Source organism: Rana temporaria, chromosome 3 (genome assembly GCF_905171775.1).
Source record: "Rana temporaria chromosome 3, aRanTem1.1, whole genome shotgun sequence".
Classification (NCBI taxonomy): Eukaryota; Metazoa; Chordata; class Amphibia; order Anura; family Ranidae; genus Rana; species Rana temporaria.
In genome coordinates, this window is record NC_053491.1 from 277118054 (window position 1) to 277138340 (window position 20287).

A 20287-nucleotide genomic window follows, 5' to 3' on the forward strand; every position below is an offset into this window, starting at 1 on the left:
GTCCTTCTTAAGTTGGATCAATATGAACGTGAGGCCAAACGCCTATTAAGTGATGCCTCAACCTATAAAAAATTGGACTTGAATCCTCTACCAATGATAGTCGACACACTGAACCAGAAATTGAAGCTAGCTAAAGACGAGGGGCTCCTCACCATGAAAGAATACAACTATCTGATAGTAACAGACTACAATACACCTACGTTCTATATCATACCAAAGGTCCACAAAAGTTTGAATAACCCTCCAGGCAGACCTATCGTATCTGCCTGTTATGGACCCTTCGAGAGAGTGGGCAAATATCTAGACCTACTCCTCAAGGAATTGGTTACTGACTTAAAGTCATTTGTCCAAGATACACAGCATGTATTGGCCAAATTGAATGACCTTGACAAGCTTCAGGAAACAGATGATATCCTGCTCGTGGGTATTGATGTAGAGTCCCTGTATACCTCAATCCCGCATGAGGTCGGTATTAATGCTGTCGAAACCTTCCTTGAATCAGCATACCCGGCTTCAGGACCCCAAAACGAGTTTATTGTGGAACTACTTCATTTTGCATTACACAATAACAACTTCCAATTTTTAAACTCCTATTATCATCAGATAAGAGGGACATCAATGGGAGCAGCCTGGGCACCCGCCTATGCCTGCCTCCATTTGGGCCTTTGGGAGGAGGAAGAGGTCTACACATCCGAGATGTATCGCCGCCACGTACGTACGTGGTGGCGATACATCGACGATGTCTTGATGATCTGGCAGGGATCTGTCGAACTTTTGGAACTTTTTTTGCTAGAATTAAACACCAATACACGCAATATACATTTAACATATACATTTTATGCTGAGAAACTGTCCTTCCTGGATCTACAACTAACCTTAAAAAAAAAAAAATTACATACATGCACTTATCGTAAAGACACTGCAGCGAATAATTTACTTTACGCAACCAGCCACCACCCTAATTGGCTTAAGAATGGGATCCCGGTGGGCCAGTTTCTCTGTATCAAAAGGAACTGCTCCAACCCAGAGGACTACAGACGTGAAAGTCAAGAACTTTATTCACGTTTCCGCGAACGTGGATATTCCCACGGACAAATTAAAAAAGCTCGCAAAAGGGCGGCAATACGTGATCGCCTGGACCTTCTCACAAAGAAGAGAACCATCGACAAAATCTCTCAGACGGCGGAGCCAATAAGAATTATTACTACATACGGGTCCCAGTGGGACAATGTCCGCAAGGTCCTCGAGAAACACTGGGGTATCTTGCGAAATGCTCCCGTCTTGACAGATTTTGTCGGTGAATCTCCAAAACTAGTCGCCCGTAGGGCCAAAAGTATCGGAGACATACTAATACGATCGGAATTTACCAAAGAACCAGAAACCACATGGTTATCTAATTATCCGAGGACACTTGGTATGTTTCCTTGTAATCGATGCCAGGTTTGCCCCTATGTTGACAGAACATCAAGTTTCACTGATGCCCATGGTAAAGGAACGTATGAAATCCGAAGTTTTATCAACTGCATGACAACTCGAGTCATTTACCTTATCACATGCCCATGCCCCAAAATCTATGTGGGAAAAACCAAACGATCCTTACGTGTATGCTTGGGCGAACATTTAAGGGAAATAAACGAAAAGGTGAAAGAGCCTGAGAAACCCCTCGCCAGGCATTTTGCACAGTGCCACAATAGGTGCTCTGATGGCCTGACGGTTAAGGGCATTTATGCCCTCAAACTTCCCAACCGTCGTGGCGACTATGATCGCATCCTATTACAAAAAGAGAAATGGTGGGTATACCATTTAAAATCTATGGTGCCCGTGGGCCTAAACACAGAACTCAACCTACAGATCTTTTTAGACCCCTGACTAATGAACCCCATTTCCACTCAATCGTGAATCTATACCATCCTTGATAATAGACTAAAGTTATAACTACAGTAAAATCTACCTCTCTGAATCTATTCACCCCTTCCTTTACACACTGTTCATTTTTTATCTTGATCCCTGATCAACTCATCCATTTTCTCGTATCAACCCAATTATAAGCACTCCTACTTTTTTGGATTAAGCTGACCTTGGGTTTTCTTGTAAAATGAAAAACTAATGTCACAATAGGCCTTATATACTTCTCTCTATTACTTGGATGTTCTCCCCTTTATTATTTCATTTTATTAGTGTTATTTATTATTTTTATTTTTATTTATTTCTACCTTCTCCCCCCCTCCCACACTTTTCCCCTTCCCCTTCCCTTCCTTCTTCCCTTTTCAAAAACCCCCTCCCCCTCCCCCCCCCTTATTCCCCATGTATGTTTCCCCATCCCTTCCTTTTCCCCCCCCTTTTTTCCTTTCCCAAACATCCAAAGATGAGAAATATAGTCAAATGGACAGATCTGAAATTGCATCTCATCATGTAGATCACGGCCTCCCTTTTAGGTAAATAAATAAAGAATAGTTTCCTCAACTATGGACATATTGGTAGTCTCCTTCACCTAAAATAGACCAAATTATCTACATAATGTGCTTTGCTACTATTCAGAACGAGTTACATAAATCCCCATAAACGGCTTTGAAGAACAACAAAAGCAGCCTATTATGGCTGCAATAGGACATCAGTATCTCCTTTTCCTGATTGGTGATGGGCGTTAACAGCGGCCAGTATAAATCAAAGCACCGCTGCCTACGCCCAATACGTCCAAGACGAAGCTACGCCAATGCGCATGGCGAAACGCGTTGACGTCACCTAGCAACGTGATCACGTGACCCCGGAAGTCTGACTTGCTGGACGGAGGACGGAAGCTTACGGGTACCTGCTATGGATGGATTGCACTGGCTGACTTATATGCGGTGCATGAGACCGGGAGCCGCCTCACTAACACAGGGAGAACATCAAGCGGACATCAAGCGGCCTGTGTCACTCGCAATACCGAGCGACTTAAGGGACGAACATACCCCACAGGATCCAGCACGGCGTGATGTCCACGTGACAACCGACAAATACAACTATATAGCCAGCACCAAATCTACCATCAGAACAGCTCACATAAAAGCTGCACCTTATGGATGGACTTCCTCCTCAAAACTCAATACGCAGCGGATTGGTAACGTATTAGCCTCCCATTCTTGGGATGGCCTGACAGTTTATATTTTCTTTACCATCTGCTATTTTTGAGATTGTTGCTCGGTCCATACAACCAACACTGGCTGGAGATCCCTCTGTGCATACATGCTCCAACCACCTGTAGATGGCTCAATAGATTACCTTAGCCTAGTACATGTTTATTTTTCAGTACTAACAACCGGCATACCTATATATACTAACTAACACCAAGCAATCTACTAGTGCCTTTCCTACAGGTCATATTGACAAGCGACTAACATCAAGTTGTTTAAACATCTACTAACCATTATAATTTATAATTTTGAGTATTGAACATCTTGGGGACTAATAAACTATCAAGCGCTAAGTCGACCAACAACTGCCGCATGGTCCATGCATATCCATCTCCATCCACCTAAATTTAGAAACCCTCCCTCCTCCTGCCCTCCATCAAGCCAGTGTTCAGCCCGATCATTTTATATTGACACCCTATTGATCTATGCAGAGTGGGAACCATATTGTCCCCCATTATTTAATTCATTAATTACTGCATTAAATTTCATTAATTACCTTGAGTGTCAATACATGATTGGTCTGAATACCACGTGTCCGGATCACGTTCTTTGTTAAATGTTTGTCTATGTCCTGTCTACAATTTTTAGTGTATAACTGTCCAATTTTTCAAGGTAGCCATATCTATCCATTTTTGGCCACCGCTTTATTATTTATGTAATTTGTACCGTTTAAATGCCTATTTTTATACTTTTGATACTAAATAAATTACTTAAACATATCTCTGTTTCACAAACCGATCATTACAGTGTTGCTAGTAGTAACCCCTTCAAGCCCTAGTTGGCTGATTTCCATCCTTTCCTTCCCTTCATTTCCCCACACTTTCTACTGAATCCCTCCCATCCCCCCCCTTTTTTCATCCTAATTTTTGTTATATAGCAGATAAGGGCTGAAAGTGCAAACACTTAGGTTTAATTTGAGGGTATGTACAGTGGAACCTCATATTACGAGCATAATCCGTTCCAGGAGAATGCTCGTAATCCAAAGTACTCGCATATTAAAGCGAGTTTCCCCATTGAAGTCAATGGAAACGAAAATAATTAGTTCCACATTGACTTCAATGGCATGCAATACCGCATGTGGCCAAAGGTGGGGGGGGCGCTGGAGAGCCTCATAAACGGACGGAAAGGCCCATGGACACCTTGGCTGACCTCGCAAACCTCGGAAAGACTCAGTTCCCGAGGTTTGCCGAGGGGACCTTTCCATGCATTTCTGAATGGCGCAGATCGGCTGCGATAAAGCTGTTCGGCTCCGCTCCGGCGCCCCCCCACCTCAGGCCCAACACGGTACTGCACACCACTTTGGCCTGAATCCTGCTTGTTTTGCGAGACAACACTGGCAAACAGAGTTAGGATTTTTTAAATACAGTGCTCGTATTGCGAAAAGCTTGTTAACCGCAATCCGAGGTTCCACTGTAAATCGAAATCGGAGGAAGGGTTTAGGAGTTGCAGCTCTTAAGAAGAGCCACCCCCCCCCGTTTCCAAGGGACCAAAAGTAATTGGACAATTGAATCAAAAGCGCTTTCATGGCCAGGTGTGGGCTACGCCTTCATTATCTTTTTCATCAATTAAGCAGGTAAAAGGTCTGGAGTTGATTCCAAGTTTGGTATTTGCATTCAGAACCTATTGCTGTGAACCTACATCATGCATTCAAAGGAGCTGTCTATGCAAATGAGAGGGGCCATTGTAAGGCTTCAAAAATGAAACAAATCCATCAGATAGCAGCAACATTAGGAGTGACCAAATCAACAGTTTGGTACATTTGAGGAAAGAAGACTGCACTGGTGAGCTTAGCAACATAAAGACCCGGACGTCCACGGAAGACAACAGTGGTGGATGATCGCAGGGTCCACTCTATGGTAAAGAAAAACTCATTCGCAATATCCAGACAAGTGAAGCACACTCTCCAAGAGGTGGATGTACCATTGTCAAAGTCTACAATCAAGAGAAGACTTCATGAGAGTACATACAGAGGGTTCACCACAAGGTGCAAACTATTCATAAGCCTGAAGAATAGAAAAGCCAGATTAGACTTTCCAACAAAAAAAAAAACGAAAAAAGCCACACCAGTTCTGGAAAAGCATTCATAAGATTAATCTGTACCAGAATGAAGGGAAGAAAAAAAGGTTTGGAACGGCTCATGATCGAAAGCACACAACATCGTCTGTAAAACATGGTGGAGGGGGCAGTGTGATTTCATGGGCGCATTGCTTTCAGTGGCACGGGGTCATTGGTGTTTATTGATGATGTGACAGAACTAGACAGAAGCAGCCGGATGAATTCTGCAGTGTTTAGAGATATACGGTCATCCCAGATTTAACCAAACGTAACAAGGTTGATTGGTCAGTGCTTCACAGTACAGATAGGCAATGATCCAAAACTCACTGCAAAAGCAACCCAGGAGCTTTTAAAGAAAAAAAATTGAATATTCTGTATTGACCGAGTCAATCACCTGATCTCAAACCCATTAAGCATGCATTTCACTTGCTGAAGGCAGAAAGACCCACAAAGAACTGAAGACAGCTGCAGTTAGAGACTGGCAAAGCATCAGAAAGGAGGAAACCCATCTTTGGTAATGTCCATGGGTTCCAGACTTCAGGCAGTCATTGCCAGTAAGGGATTCTCAACAAAATATAAAAAAATGAACATTTTATTATTATATTCATTTGTCCAATTACATTTGAGCCCCTGAACATGGGGGGACTGTGTATAAAAATGGTAACAGTTCCTAAAATTTGTACTTGATATTTATGTTGAACCCCTTGAATTAGACCCCTTTCACACTGAGCCGCCCATAGCATCGGCGGTAAAACGCCACTCCAAAGATGCGGCTAGCAGGACTTTTTTTTACCGTCGGGCTTTCACACTGGAGACAATAGAGCAGCACTTTTAGGGCGGAATGCAGGTGATATTTTTAATGCTATAGCGCCTGCAATACTCCCTCAGTGTGAAAGGGGTCTAAAAGATGAAAGTCTGCACTTCAAATTCATTTAGATTGTTTCATTTTAATTTTATTCTGGTGGCATACAGAGCCAAAAGTATGAAAATGGTGCATGTGTCCAAATATATATGAACCTAACTGTATGTCACTATGAGACATATTTACTGTAGCAGTTGAGCTTCATTCAAGATCCTCCCTTTTCTGTTCTAAAGTAGCACTGCAACAATATAACCTGGCCCGAACAAGTTCATAATTGTGAACCTATTTGGAGTAAAAATCTCTTATCTACTGTTTTAAATCTGTCTCGTGGCCCAAAATTATAGATGCAGGGTACAAATACAAATGTAAACTCGCATATCTGTAGCCAAGTGAGAAACATTCAGATTTGCGACTAATTGCATCACTAATTTGCTTGATAAATGTCCCCCTGAATGTGCTTGGGCCTCAATGAATTGGATCTGCAACTTTGTCTAATATCTTTGGAGAAAGAGGCACAGTGAATTAATCTGTCCAGGCCATTTTGTGCCTGAACAGACAAGGGAGTTTATATGACAGAGAGCCAATCCAGCAGTGTGTCCTGGGGATGGAGGGAGGGGGGTCCGTATGGAATGAGCAGAAAAGACTGTTTGAGAAATCTGCAGGTTGTAATTTATTTGTTGCCTTGTGTGTAGGGTTGGATGAATCTGCTGCATGGGAAAACTCCTGTTAATCTGCTTTATTTTAAATTTAAATACATTAAACCCAAGACCAAAGGATTTATATATTGCAGCTGACCAGTCAGTCGTTCGATGTGGTGGCTGCAGTTTTATTTTCTTCAACTTTTCCCCCCTGTTTTCAGCTGGTGTTCTGGCCAGTAGCACACCACCTGTATTTGTGCCTACGCTCTGGATGAAGGAGCACAGGGGGCACATTTAGACAGAAAATATATTTCCTGCGCTAGTCCGGAGGGCCTTAGTAAAGGTGGTAGTATTTCCTGGTGATATAAATATAGGGTGATCATGCATGCCAGGCTGACTAGGGGAAGTCCAAATGCTCTGTACAAAAAAAAATTCTGTATGTTGTAATATGTCTATATAGAGAGAGTCGGATGGGTGGTAAATCACACGATTACAGGCGGATTCTCCTTTACTGTAGTAGTATTTCCTTCCACATCGCAGCACGCTCAGCACCGTAGGGGGATATATTTTATAAATCGATATTGTCATCTATTGATAGTTAATGTTGGTCTTCGGGACTGGATGCCCAAGTTGTTACTCGGCTATCCTGGTGGTCCACCTGTCATGATGCTGTGTGGTGTCCTCTGCTGGATTGCAAGTAGAGGACATCTTAACCAGCCATTGGGTCTTGAAGACCAACAATAACTATCAATAGAAGACAACATCAGTATATATATCCCCCGACGGTGCTGAGAGCGATGTGGAAGGAAAGACTACTACAGAAAAGGAGAATCCACCTGTAAGAGTGTACTATCTATCGTGTGATATACCACCCATCCAGTCATCTCTCTATATATAGACAAATTACAACATACAGACCAGTTTTGGTTGTCCAAGGCTCTGATGAAGAGGAAACCCCTCAAAACGCGTTTGCCACTTATTAATTTTATCCCTTGTATGGGCATCATTTTCTACTATTTTATCAAATGATAACACTGTTTATTTATTTACAAATTTGTAGGTGTATGACATTTATACTAAGGTTATCAGATTTTCAAAATGAAATCTGAAAAAAACAATCTATTCACCACACTCACTTTTATCCCCATCTACAAAACCATGCTCCCGTTGTAGCTACACAAAACTGGGCACCCATTTTTAAAACGCCTTTTAAATATTTGGTCACACTTTTGGAACAAGCTATAAGGATAAAATAAACAGATTTTAAATAAGAGGCACCAAGATATGCATGCAAAGCAAAGACTCCTTAACCACTTCCATACCAGGCACTTACGCACCTTCCCGCCCAAGCCAATTTTCAGCTGTCAGCACTGTCGCACTTTGAATGGCAATTGCGCGGTCATGCTACACTGTACCCAAACAAAATTGGCGTCCTTTTTTCCCCACAAATAGAGCTTTCTTTTGGTGGTATTTGATCACCTCTGCGATTTATTTATTTTTGCGCAACAACTAAAAAAAGACCTGAACATTTTGAAAAAAAATTAAGTTTTTATTTTTTTCTGTTAATTTTTTTGTAAATAAGTACGTTTTCTCTTTCAATTACGGGCACTAATATGGCGGCACTGATGGGCACCGATGAGATGGCACTGATGGACATCGATGAGGTAGTACTGATGGGCACTGATTGGCGGCGCTGGTATGCGGCACTGATGGGCACACATAGGCGGCACTGATGGGCGCACATAGGCGGCACTGATGGGCGCACATAGGCGGCATTGATGGGCACACATAGGCGGCACTGATGGGCACTCATGGGCGGCACTGATGGGCACTCATGGGCGGCACTGATGGGCACTCATGGGCGGCATAGATGGGCACTCATGGGCGGCGCTTATGGGTGGCACTGATGGATACTTATGGGTGGCACAGATGGGCACTGATAGGTGGGCACTGGGGGGTGGCACTGATGGACACTGTGGGGTGGCACTGATGCACACTGTGGGGCGGCACTGATTTACCCATGTTGCCAGTCAGTGCCCATTTGTGGGCACTGATTGGCATCTTTTTTATTTTTTAATGCTTTTTTTTTTCCCAGACTTTTTTTTGCCCCCTTTTTTTTGTTGGTTTTCCCTTCCCTGGTGGTCCAGGGTGGGCTTCCCTGGTGGTCCAGTGTGGCGATCCGAGGGGGGGCTGCGCTCATAAACAATCAGCGCGAACCCCCCCTGTCAGGAGAGCCGCCGATAGGCTCTTCTCTACTCGCGTCTGTCAGACGCGAGTGAGGAAGAGCCATCAACGGCTCTTCCTGTTTACATCGTGATCAGCCATGATTGGACACGGCTGATCACGTGGTAAAGAGCCTCCACCGGAGGCTCTTTTACCGAGATCAGAGATGCAGGGTGTCAGACTGACACCCCGCATCACCGATCGCCGCGCTGCGCGCCCCCACGGGGGCGCGCGGCATGGAATCCTGCTGGACGTCCAGTCAGGATTTCAAAACCACTTCCCGGACGTAAATCGCCTATAGGCCGGGCGGGAAGTGGTTAAGATAGCTAGAAGTAAAGTTTCTTTCACAGTGTATGGGTCAGGAGTAAAAAATGCAGACTTCAGAAGTCCAGTAATAGGTAATGTGGTAGAGTTCAGAGGTACGTAGTATGTACCACAGAGTGTAGGGGTCAGGACTAATAACGCAGAGTTCAGAATTCTGTAGTGTGTAACGTTGTAAAGAAGTCTGGAGTATATAACATATTTCAGAGGTTAGTAGTATGTAACAGAGAATTTAGGGGTCAGCAGTAAGTAACAGAGAGTTCAAAGGTCAGTAGTGTGTAATGCACAGTTTAGGGGCTACGAGTAAATAATGCAGAATTTAGAAGTCGGGATACTGTAATGTAGAGTGCAGGATTGAGTAACACAAGGGGAGGTCAGCAGTATGTAATGCATTGTTGAGGAGTCAGGAGTAAGTAACACAGATTTAAGAGGTCAGGAGTATGTAACCCAGAGTACAGGGGTCAAAAGTAAATAGCACAGTTCAAAGGGTAGAAGTAATTAGTGCAGAGTTCATGGGTCAGTAATTGGTAACAAAGCAGAGTAGTATGTAATGCAAAGTTTAGAAGTTAGTAGAAAATATTGTAGAGTTTAGAGGTCAGTAGCAACAGTGTTCGTGGCACACCATCACTAGTGTCACCAGAACAGTGTAAGCTAGCTACAACGTTCCTGATTGCTAGCTACACTAATCCCAGTGTCACAGACCAATGTAATCCAGCAACAGTGTTTTAGATCACCACCAGACCAGTGCAGTCATCTGCAATGTTCCTGATGACTAGTCACACCAGGGCCAGTGTTAGTAGAGCCAGTGCAACAGCCATAGTGTTCCTCCACCGCAGGAAATGGATCCTTCTAATGAGCACTGCTGCCAGGGCTTCCATCTTCACCTGTTCTTCCTTCTGGGGTCACGGCTCCAGCTGTTTGAATGGTCGAGCCACAATTATGTCACTCCTGTGTATGCGCACAAGAGTCACGATCATGGCATTGTGTTCCTGATTTTAGGGTGCCCTCAATTCAGAGAGCAGTGTGCATGCATCGGTGAAGTCACTGGCTGCAGAATTTGTGAATATTTCCTAAATGGTTCACTTTTAGGAGATATTCATTGTACTTACAGGTAAGCTTTATTATAAGCATACCTGTAGGTACAAGTGACCAAGCAGGATTTACTACTGCTATAAAGGATTTAAAATCACCTTTCTTGTTGGGTAATGTATAAATTAAAAAGATTAAATATAAAATGATTTTCAAGCTCAGTATAACAACTGAAACATAATAAATGTATAACTTTGCTTTTCCAGCTTGCTTTGAAAAGTAATAACCAGTTTGCTGAAAAGGTCAGATTACAACTTCAGTATGAGGAGGCAAAGAGACGGTAATTGCTGTTTTTATGTTTTTTTTATGGCTTTATGTATTTATTTTGCTAACCGGTCAGTTTGTAACTTTTTATGCACATGTTTGTTGTTACTTTAGAGCAGAGGTATCCAAACTGCGGCCCGGGGGCCAGATGTGGCCCTTTGCTTGCTTTTATTCGGCTCTTGGGGCGCTGTTTCATCCACTGATACCAACAATGTGACATAATTTCCCCTGCTGACATCAACAATGGGATGCAATTCCTCCCAATGACACCAACAACTGGGCCCACTAACACCAGTGAAGGGGCACAATTCCTCCCAATGACACAATGTCACCAACAAATAGGCCCAATGACACCAATGATGGAGCACATTTCCTCCCACTGACCTCAACAATGGGGTACACTTTTTCCCACTGGCACAAATAATGGGACACAATTCCTCCCAATGACACCAACAACTGGGCCCACATACACCAGTGAAGGGGTACAATTCCTCCCAATAGCACCAATAATGGGGCACAATTCCTCCCACTGACAACAATGGAACACAATTTCTCCCAATGACACCAACATTTGGGCCCACTAACACCAACAATGGGACACAATTCCTCCCAATCACCCTGACAATTGGGCCCAATGATGGGATGCAATTCCTCCCAATGACACTAAAAATTTGGCCCAATAATAGGGCATGAATCCTTCCAATGACACCAAAAATTGGGCACAATTCCTCACACCAAAGATGGGCATTATTTTATTTTTTTCCCCCTACAATGGCCACGGTCCGGCTAAAGACTGAAGAAAACAGTAAACTGGGCCCCTGTTTAGTATGTTTGGAGACCCCTGCTTTAGAGAATGCTTAAAAGATAAATGCTTATTTGTAACTGCACATCCTTATACAACTACAATATAACCAGTTAATATAGAAACATTTTCCAAGTTTAAAAAGATTTAACCTTCAGTTGGAGTGTCACCCCCATTGTATAGAGACTCTGGCACCCTAGTGATCAGATCCAAATATCTTCATATGTCATGCAGATATTCTGTTTGTATGGCATTAATGCATACCACAATGACCCATCTAGCTGAACTTCAGTAGGTTTAACAGTTTTGGAACATCTTTCAACTCATCTGCAACAGTTACTGACCACCCTTTATATTAATATGAACAGTAGGACAGTTAAAATATCAAATTTGTATACAGTCAAAATGCTGCAAGTCCTTTTTCAGTTAAGAAATATATTATTGTAAAGCCTGTAGCTTTAAAGACAAGTGCTCCATTCCTGTAATGGGAATTTACAGCTGTATCAGATATAATATTGCAGGCTATACCTCCAACACCTATACATACGTTCTTGAATTCCCTTTCCAAAAGAACAAATGACTTGCAAATAGGGTGTACACTTGTAAAACTGCACAATGGTAAATGTATGCGTGTAGAAAGTTTAGAGCTCAAAATTGCTGGCTGAGAGAGACTGTTTAGTTATCGGCAGTTTTTTTTTTTTTTTTAGAAATTAAGTCTACTACTGTAGAATTTTTTTCCTGTTAATGGTTTATTATTACCCTGTTTTATCAAAATAGGAGATACTGACTTATTTTTCAGGTCTGGCTGCATTAGATATACTTCATGTCAGCTGGATGTTCAACATTGGAAAATTAAAAATACATTTCATTTAGTCTTTCTGCAGTCATACTCATAGGCTAGAATTTTAAAAATCAATGAGAAATCATGCCGTTTATATAAAGAATTTAAAAACTCAGGCCAATGTCAAGAATGTATAGTAAAACATTTGCTTATTCCTCATCCTAGGATATCCAATGTTAAAATACAGTTGTCAAAACTGGACAGTGAAGCTTGGCCTGGAGTTCTTGATTCTGAACGTGATCGACTGATCTTAATAAATGAAAAAGAGGAGCTCTTAAAAGAAATGCGCTTTATTAGTCCAAGAAAGTGGAGTCAGTCTGATGTGGAACGACTAGAGACTGAAAAGAAACAATTAGAAGAAGATTTGCAAGCTGCCAGATATACCCAAAGCAAAGCACTGACCGAAAGGTAAGGACATTAATTGAATAAACATTTAACGTTATCAGCTAGCTTTAGGGATTATCCTAATATTACATAGTTTTGTACAAACTCAAATTGAGAAAGAACACATGTTCTTAGAGTTAAACATATTTTATCTTTACAACTTTTAAAGCCCTGTGTATTTTTACATTTCCCTCAGCAGGTATTTTTTTTTTTTTTTATGTAATCTTTATTTTGGAAAAGTAATAAAACTAACATTTTAACAGAGACGTAGTAAAGTTGTCAGGGGTCAAAACAAATACAAGACAAAGGAGCAATATTGACATTCAAAAAGAGCGGGCAAATTCCACCCACGTGGGACATAAGTTAACCAATCCTATTAAGCCTATAGGCGAACCTAGGCATTTAAAGAGGAGTAAGCTGGAATTGGCCCACGAGTTGGAGGGGGGAACCTATAACGAGGGGCCCACTGAAGGGCCATTAATTACAATATAAAGTGCAAATACTCTTGAATGATTTTGGTTTAGCATCCTATTATAAGTTGAATTCAATTAAATCATCTATCATGCCCATAGGCTTGACACGGAAACTGAAAGACCAACTTAAAACGGAGGAAAACCTTCCAATGGTGCCCTGCAGGGCTAATTGATGGGTAATAACGAGGGCTGGGACCTCATGCCCTTAGAATCAAACACAAGGGTTCCTGGTATTAGATGAGAGGTAACAGTAAAGGTCAGTTGTGCATCTCTGAGAGCTCCATTACTAGCAAGGTGAGCAACAGTGATTAAAGTATGCAGGTTTCTCAATTTCTTAACCTGGTTCATTTCCACGAACAGTTGCCCGTAGTTGCCTCTCATGACGGTCGAGCCAGTTAGTAGCCATGTTGGGTTTTCAAAGAAGTGCACTGAGCCATGAGCAACCACAGGTAGTTTGGCAGGATAAGCATGGAATACATACATGCACGCAGTCTCTTTTTTTACCTCTGTGAATTTTGCTCTCTGCTTTTGAACAACTGCTGAGAAATAATTATATATATATATTATATATATATATATATAATATATATATATATATATATAATATATATATTATAGCCACTTTGGAGCCTTGCACTTCCATATTGGCCTTCTGTCTAGTCAGATGGAGAATAATGTCCCTATCTTTGTAATTTAGGAGCTTCAGTAAAAATGGGCTGTCATTGCCCCCTGGTGGAGGTGGTTGGACTCTGTGGGCTCTTTCTACAGAAAAAAATGGTTATTTCTTCCAAATGTGTCAGCTAGCCAGGCTTTAATGAAGTCAGTAGGGTGTTTTCCTTCAGACTTTTCAGGCTTACTGACAATGCGGATATTAGATCTTCTCAGCCTGTTCTCCATGTCCTCAACTCTAGCTGCGGTTTCAGTGGCCTTAGCTGATGTTATGTAAACTTCCTGAGTAAGAGGGGGTAATTCATCCTCAATTGAGCTCACCCTTCCCTCCAGAGCCGTGGCCTTTTCTCAGATTTTCCTGCCTAATATGCAATATGCCTTCCTTCATGCTCTTAACTTCCACTGACAGTTCAGTAAGACTGGAGCCATACGTGTGGACTGCAGTGAGTATATCTTGCATATACTTGCATATACTTGCAGAGAGGGTTCGCTGTGATCAGCATCAGAGGGGCCTGCTATTCCAGATGAAGGATAGGGGAGGATGGAGTACTTACTGTGATTCCTGGAGCTGTGGGCGCCATTTTGTCTACTGTATGCTGTCCATTTGCTGAGGCTTTGCAGAGGGAACGTTCTTTGCTGCCTTTGCCACGATGAGGTGCGGGGGCTGCTGTATATTCTTGTGGCTACCTGGGTCGTGTGCATACTGCTCCAGCAATAGCTGCCGCCGAGGCATGTGGATCTCTCCCGCATGCTGCTGGATCGGGGATCCGCCATGTTGGTCTGCCTGTCGGCGAGGAAGCTCTCCTCTTGCCTTTTGGTCATCCCTGCTTTGGTTGTATGGCGACTAGGAGCCACTGTAGGGGTGCTTCACCACCGGGAACAAAGTGTCCTGTCTATGACGGCGGTTAATTGGGCTCACGCAATTTTTGTTAGTCAGGATGCCGCTGCTAGTGTGAGGCACGTCGGCTCACATGAACGTCCACACCACGCCCGAATCTTAGAGTTTTTCTTTCGAGTGATTAAAATATATAGTATATTGAAATAAAATAATGTCTATGAATCATCGTTTTAGCGAGTTCTTTGTTTACTGACTAGTTCTAGGAATACTAACCAATCCCATTTTTTTCTGGAGGTGTAAAGACCTGATATTGATGAGTTTGGGTAGTTTAACCACTTCCATACTGGGCATTTTCACCCCCTTCCTGCCCAGACCAATTTTGTAGCGCTGTTCACATTGAATTGACAATTGCGCGGGGTCATGCAACTTTGTACCCAAATGAAATCTTTATGAGGTTTTTTCCCCTACAAATAGAGCTTTCTTTTGGTGATATTTGATCATCTATGCGGTTTTTATTTTTTTCGGCTATTAAACAAAAGAAGAGCGACAATTTAGAAAAAAGAACACAATATTTTTACTTTTTGAATGATAAATATCAATTTTAAAAATAAAAATTAAGTTTCCTTAGTTTAGACCGATTACGTATTCTTCTACATATTTTTGTTTAAAAAAAAAAAAAAAAAAAACGCAATAAGCGTATATTGATTGGTTGCGCAGAAGTTATAGCGTCTACAAAATAAGGGATAGATTTATGGCATTTTTATTTATTTAATTTTTTTTACTAGGTAATGGCGGCGATCTGTGATTTTTATTGTGACCGTGACATTATGGCGGACATATCGGACACTTTTGACACTTTTTGGGACCTGTCACATTTATACAGCGATTAGTGCTATAAAACTGCACTGATTACTGTGTAATGTGACTGGCAGGGATGGGGTTAACACTAGGGGCGCTGAAGGGGTTAATATGTTCCTAATGTGTAATTCTAACTGTAGGGGAGGGGACTCACAAGGGGAGGAGACCGATGTGTGTTTCTCTGTACTGGAAACGCACATCGTCTCCTCACTGCTGACAGGAGGTGGATCCACACTCCTGCGTGATCGCGGGGGCCCGGCGACATCACGGACGCCGGGCACGCGCATTGGTTGCGGTGCCCGGCGCCCCTAGAGGATGTCATACAACGTCCACCCAGATTATGGTGGTGCGGGTGGGGCAGGCTGGAGGAGAATTGTTACTAACACGAGAAGAGTCAGCACAAGAACACATCCTACAGACTCAATGTTATGATCTTTGTGCTGAGGTTAAGGTTAAGGAAGGCTAGTACATAGTCACTTTAATACATATAGAAAGCAAGAAAATTGGCTTACAAAATATAACAGGGCTGCTTTCTTTTCAAACATATCACACCAGTGAACAATTTGTTTTTTAAATGAAATCGTTTACTTAACTTCAGTTTTATAGGAATAGTGTATGTAGAAAAATGTTCTTGCCCTCTCAAGTATATGGGTAAAAACTATCTGTCAGGTATCTAGAAGATTGTTAGTAAGAAGGTTGCTGCATTGTCTGACGTAAAATATGTTTTGTGAATGAATATGAAAAGTCCCAAAGATTAAATAAAGGATTCATGTTACCTTTTATTTGAAATTCAATTTTAATGCATGTGGTGATAAAAATGTAATAAATAATAAAAGAAACACATTTTTATAGACATGTATAAGCGTTTTTATGGAATGGCAAATAGAAATATTTTATATGGTTATCATGATTTAATTGTAAATTGTAATATGTAAGTTGTCAATGATGTCAAAATTTTAAAAGGGAACTGTTTGCCATCTAGTGGCCAAACACCATTTTGACAACTATCCCATTCTTCAGTGTAGTATAAAACTTTATAAACTTCCATGTGCCATCTATATGTGGGATAAGGTAATGACATCATAGCATTAGCATAATCCAAAAGTTGGAACAAGTAATATTGGTTTACATCAGGAGTTGCATAAGTGGCTTGGGATACAAGCAGAAAAATAATTCAAGAAATTGATTACAGCAGAAAAATATGTCTGTTTACAACTGTGTGCTGCAAGAACATGTACAGTCAGGTTGCATAAATATTGGGGACATCGACACAAATTCTAATCTTTTTGGCTCTATACACCACCACAATGGATTTGAAATGAAACATATAAGCTGTGCTTTAATAAATTTGCCTTCTCTTTTTTTTCCCCAGTCACCCACTCTAGAATATTTTGTAAAGATCAGACCTGACATTTTTACTATTAATAGATTTGGAAGAATTTTTTGGGGTTTGTCCTACTATCTTTTGCAATCTGTCGTTCGTTTGGAATTTTGCATCCTTGATCCTTTTACCTAGTCTGTTATATTCTTTGTAACTGTTAAACGACAATAGTGTTCCTTCATTTTTATATTTTTAAAAGCTCTTTCTTATTGTCAATTTTAATTGCCAGATAAGCAACAGTGAAAAATTATATTTACAAAAGTGAAATAAACAGTTCTTGTTGGCATATAAGCACAGCTTCACAGTCCTATTCACCAAAGATACAGAATGCAGCTTAGTAAACTGAGTTTAGTCATTAGTAATTATCCTCTCTCAAGCACATCAGTGGTGTACAAGGCACATATTGATTACTTGCATAGGCTGGTGTTCATAAGCAGGTTCCACCGATTGCAGCAGAGATGAGTTACCAGGAAAATGCACTGTCCTCAGATCTATCACAAGCACAGCAGCAGTGCTGATAGGCAGGACTCCTGAGGATCCCTGTTCTGTCCCTGCAGGCTGGACATTCTCTCTGAGTAAGGCCAAGCTTTCCCTCACAAACAGTATATCTTTCCCTCACTAATTCACACACATCTCTCAAAATGGTGGCTGGGCTCTCTCTTATATCAAAGCTAACAGAAAATGGTAGACAAAATCTCGAGAGAACTTGGTACTAATTAGAACATGAGGGTTTCCCCAAGATGGCTACTGAGAAAAGTTCAGAGAACAGTTACAGGCCTCAACAAGGATTTCACAAAACAGCAGGAAAACACAAACGCATTCTGATATAACATGACATTTCTGCATGATACAGTATGACTACAATTTGTAGTCCCACGTCTCCTCTCAGCCAGCAAGACTGTCCTGTCACAATTAACTGTATGTGAGGAGGCCACCTACAAGCACATCTCACAAAGTTGGGACAGGGCATCAAAAAGCTGGCAAAGTACAACCCAATTACCACCCTGTATGCTATTGAAAGGGCGCATAGAGTCCCAGTGCGGCCCCTCCACCGGGTCATCCACCAAGACCCATGCTGGCCCGGATTCTACATTACAGAGACAGGGAGATTATTCTGCTCTGGCCCGGGAAAAGCAGAGTATTCAGTTTAATGGAGTGCAGATCTCCTTTTACCCTGACTTTTCATCAGATTGCAGAAGCGCAGGGCACACTTCACTGAAGTTAAAAGGCGGTTGCAAAAATGACAGCCCATATACGCTATTCTATACCCTGCTAGGCTCAGGATCACAGGTCAGGGGCAGACTCATTTCTTTGAAAACACATCGGATGCATCAGCATGGCTAGACGCCAATGAGAACGCATTCCCCCCGGTCCGAAGGCAGACGGAGGAGGAAGATTGAGTCGGCTCCTTCTACCTTGGAGTTTACCATGGAGTCTGGCTGGGCTTCACTACACTGTGATACCTATGTGCCTAAGGGAGAAACGGGAACATACATACCCTTTTGGACAGGCCGCACTCCAAAGGAACTTGAAGAAGTAGTCTTTATTAAATAAAACCAGACATGCAAATCCAAAGATACAGTCACCTAAGGGGACATCGACGCGTTTCGCACGACAATTGGTGCTTAGTCATGACCCATGACTAAGCACTAACTGTGTGCGAAATGCGTCGGCTGTCCCCTTATGTGACTGTATCTTTGGATTTGCATGTCCAGTTTTTATTAATAAAGACTACTTCTTCAAGTTCCTTGGAGTGCGGCTGTCCATCCATTTCCACTTTTCCATGTTTGCTTAGTGCATTGCCAGCACCTTGGATTCCTGGGAGGTTCCTTGATTTGTCTGCTAAAGATCCACTGGAGCAGTGTCTCCTTTTTTCCATACATTTTTGTTCTAAAAGAGCATGTTTCTGTAAAAGTCTTATACCTAGTGGAATGATTTATTCCTTTTTTCTACTCATCGGTACGATGGTACTTTGTCCCTGGTTGGACCCTACGCAGTATATGAAGAAGAGGACCTGTTGTCCTACCACAGTTTGGAAGGTGCGAGGATCTGCAACAGGTGCTGTCCACGGGACCCCTCAGGTTGGAATTGGGGGAAAAGGAATGGCGGCCTAGGGGTTGTGGCCAGCCTGCTGGTCACGCTCCTTGGGCCCATCTGCAAAAGGTTGTGGTGATATGCCACTTTTCAGTTATGTTTTCTTTATTTTTCCATTTAATCAGAGAATTATGTCCGTTACAGGACATTTCTCTAGAGCTAATAAGTGTTTATGTGTATCTTCTGGTTGGTTTGATATGGGACAGTGTGCTTAATGTTTACCCTGGTATGTTTACACAAATGGGTCCAAAATGACCACTGTTGCGGTGATTACATTGAATGTTCGGGGGATTCATGATTCCTTGAAGAGCACCATGGTATTTACGTCCCTTCGCAAATATTTGCCTGCTATTTGTTCGCTGCAAGAGACTAACCTAACCCCTGACTCTGTGTCATGTTTAAAATTGTTATGGGTGGGGTGGGCCTATCACTCCACTCACACCTCTTATTCGAGAGGTGTGAGCGTACTGATACCAGGAGATAGAATGTGTTCTAGATACAGAGGGGAGATATGTAATATTGCTGTGTCGTATATTTATTTTGAAATGTATTCTTGCATTTGTATACATTCCACCTCCATACAATCACCAGGTGCTCAGTGTTAGACTACCAGTTGTGTCACCAAGATGTCCCCATATACATCATGGGAGATTTCAAATGCTTTTTAAACCCTGCACCGTTGAACACGATACGTGGCTCGTATCGCAACACCCTTTGAAAGTTTATTATGGAGGTGGGTTGGACTGATCCCTGGTGCACTGCCATACCATCACAGATGAAGGCTTTTGAACTGAGCGCTGATAACAAGCTAGAAGGGTCAGTCGCCTCTTAAAGTGGATGTCCGCTGAAAAAAAAAAAATATTAAAAGCCGGCAGCTACAAATACTGCAGCTGCTGACTTTTAATATCAGCACACTTACCTGTCCCTGGAGTCCAGCGCCGTCCGCAGCAGAGGACGAACGATCGCTCGTCACTCTACTGCCCCCCGCCATCCTCGGTGAGGGAACCAGGAAGTAAAGCGCTCCGGCTTCACTGCCCGGCTTTGCCATGTGGCGCATGCGTGAGTCGCGCTCCGCCCGTGCTGACCTGGCTCCCGCTGTGTTCTGGGAGCCGAGTGTTTCCCTGAACACAACGGGGGGGGGGTGGGATCTGATGTCCTGCCCGCAGTCTACCCGCAGACTCTGTGGCCGGAAGTGGGTGCAAATACGCTGTATACCCCCCTCCCCCCTGAAAGGTGTCAAATGTGACACCGGAGGGGGGGAAGGGTTCCGATAAACGGAGTTCAACTTTAGAGGGTGGAGCTCTGCTTTAAGAGGGACATGG

General features: G+C 42.4%; 1 protein-coding gene across 1 annotated transcript in view; it reads left to right on the forward strand.

The window, feature by feature from the left end:
- WWC1 (WW and C2 domain containing 1) overlaps window positions 1–20287 on the forward strand; it is a 218560-nt gene that overhangs the window by 128522 nt on the left and 69751 nt on the right. Inside the window, exons 8-9 of the mRNA XM_040344669.1 lie at window positions 10568–10641; window positions 12434–12676. Coding sequence (XP_040200603.1) covers window positions 10568–10641; window positions 12434–12676 — 317 coding nt within the window. The remainder of the gene's footprint in view (window positions 1–10567; window positions 10642–12433; window positions 12677–20287) is intronic.